The 2,393-nt window shown below is 38.4% G+C and overlaps 1 protein-coding gene across 1 annotated transcript; it reads left to right on the top strand.

Annotated features, from left to right (window-relative positions):
• Window positions 1-1,311: 1,311 nt before the first annotated feature.
• Window positions 1,312-2,024, top strand: LOC130824815 (uncharacterized). Its single transcript, XM_057689832.1, has 2 exons — window positions 1,312-1,545; window positions 1,635-2,024. The coding sequence occupies exons 1-2, from the start codon at window positions 1,312-1,314 to the stop codon at window positions 2,022-2,024; spliced, it is 624 nt and encodes a 207-aa protein (XP_057545815.1).
• Window positions 2,025-2,393: the final 369 nt, after the last annotated feature.

Genomic DNA, 2,393 nt, shown 5'->3' with positions numbered 1-2,393 from the left:
AGATGGTGCATCGAAGACCCTTGAAGACTTGAAGTATCAAGGGGTCATGCTAGTTGCCAAATGCATCTTTTAATTATGTTTTATATATAATTACGCTTACATATATGAATGATATGTTAGATGCATGTTTAGGATTCCAAATGTTGCAATGATTAATTAAGTTCACTTAAATAAACCAACATAGAAACCCTAAGTCCCTATAATATTGAGTTAATATTTGCCATTCCAAGAACAACACTTACCGAACTAATGCGCGTACGTGATGGGCTACTTCAAAGCAAGGCATCACTACTTTCCAAGGAACGTAAGGTATACTAGGTATACATGTTGTCTTGGTTAAACTCAATATAATGAGATCAGTAAGGAGTCCTTAGATGTCGTGGAAATGGAGATAAAATGTCAAGGAAGCATTAGATGCGACGTTTTATCGAACCAAGAGTAGCTTAGAGCTATTAGCATTTGGATTGCGTACCCTAAAATACTAAGTGTTAAGACAAGCTAAAGCATGCTAAATCAGTTTTTGATTTTTGGGATCTTGGAATTGTTTATTCTCACGTAAAAAGGACTAATGTTAATGCATGGATGAAATGCTCAATAAGAATGGAAATATTGCATGAACATTTTAATTTCAAACTTATTGATTATACGAATGATTCTTCATTTTCAATTCTTTCAATTGTAGAAACATGTCTGCGAATAACTCAACCAACCAATTTTCATTACGCTCAATTCTCGACAAGAAGAAGTTGAGTAGGCCAAATTTTCTTAATTGGCAAAGGAACTTGCGTATTGTATTCATGGAAGAGCAAAAGGAATACATCCTTGATGAGGAAATGCCCACGTTCCTGGTGAGGAGGTCACTCAGGCTGCCCTAAAGCGATGGCAAACAGCCAATCGGGATGTCAAATCATCATGCTGGCCACTATGTCTCCGGACCTTCAAAAGACTTTTTTTTGAAAAGGAGACGGCTTATGAGATCATTTCTAAACTTCAGAATATGTTCCAAGAGCAGGCCCGAACTGAAAGGTTCGAAACCCACAAGGAGATACTTGAGAGCAAGCTCAAGAAAGGAGAGTCGGTCAGCCCGCATGTACTCAAAATGATTGGATTATTTGAGAACATGGAAAGGCTTGATGTTGGGTATTCCACCGAGATGGCAATTAACATCATTCTCCATTCACTGCACAAAGGCTGTGATCAGTTCAAGTGAACTATAATATGCACAGCATAGAGAAAACCCTCACTCAGCTTCATGGAATGTTGAAGCAGGCCGAGTAAACTCTCAAGGATGAGGGGAAGCATGATATGCTCATGGTGAGGAAGGGGAAGCCATTTAAGCGCTCGGGCAAGAAGGAAAGCTTTAAAGGGAAAAAGAAGAAGAATTTTTCGCTTAAGTCAAGTGCTGCTAAGAGTACCAAGGACAAGAAGGTAACCTCTTCGAAATCCGATTCCGAATGTTTCTATTGCAAGAAGAAGGGACATTGGAAACGGGATTGCCTCAAATTCAAGGAAGATAAGAAGAACGGCACCGTTGTTCTTCATCACGTTTTTTTTTTGTAGACTAAAACTTCACTAGCAAAACATCATGGGTATTAGATGCCGAATGTGGCTCACACCTTTGTTCCAATGTTCAGGGACAAAGGATAAATTGGAGGCTAGAGAAGGGCGAGGTCGAGCTTCGGGTCGACAATGGAGAAAGGATGTATGTCGTATCCGTTGGAACTCTCTGTTTGTCTTTGCCCTCTGGGCTTGTTTTAGAGCTTGAATATTGTTATCATGTTCCTAGAGTTACCAAAAACATTATTTCAATTTCGGCGTTGGACGCCAAGGGCTTTGAAATTCGAATCAAGAACAATAATTGTTCATTTTATTTCGATAATGTTTTTTATGGTAAGGCATATTCAGAAAATGGTCTTTATGTGCTTTCTCTAGACAAACAAATTTATAACATTGATGATACCGCCAAAAGAGCTAAGACCATTGAGTCGAATCAAACCTACTTGTGGCATTGTTGTCTTGGCTAAATTAACATCAAACGCATCAAGTAAATTCTTCAAGAAGGTGTTCTTGACTAATTCGACTTTGAGTCGTTTGAAAATTGCTAAGGATGTCTATTAGGCAAGATGATAAAGCAACCATTCTCCAAGTTAGGAGAAAGGGCAAGTGACTTATTATGTCTAATACATATAAATGTATGTGGGCCAATGAGTACACCCGTAAGGCATGGTTATAGATATTTCATTACCTTCACTGACGTAGATATGATTATGTCTACCTTATGTCGAACAAATCTGAATCTTTTGAGAAATTCAAAGAGTTTCAGTGTGAAGTTGAAAATCAACATGGAATAAAATCAAAGCACTTCGATCGGATCGAGGTGGCAAGTATTTGAG

Source organism: Amaranthus tricolor, chromosome 10 (assembly GCF_026212465.1).
Source record: "Amaranthus tricolor cultivar Red isolate AtriRed21 chromosome 10, ASM2621246v1, whole genome shotgun sequence".
Taxonomy (NCBI): Eukaryota; Viridiplantae; Streptophyta; class Magnoliopsida; order Caryophyllales; family Amaranthaceae; genus Amaranthus; species Amaranthus tricolor.
Note: the sequence above shows the minus strand (reverse complement) of the source record. Positions and strands in the feature narration are given on the sequence as shown.

What these genes read in the sequence shown, in the direction of transcription:
- LOC130824815 (XM_057689832.1), top strand. Translation starts at nt 1,312, where the DNA reads ATGGTGAGGAAGGGGAAGCCATTTAAGCGCTCGGGCAAGAAGGAAAGC. An exon ending in GCACCGTTGTTCTTCATCAC is followed by an intron (nt 1,546 to 1,634) that starts GTTTTTTTTTTG and finishes TCCAATGTTCAG; the next exon opens with GGACAAAGGATAAATTGGAG.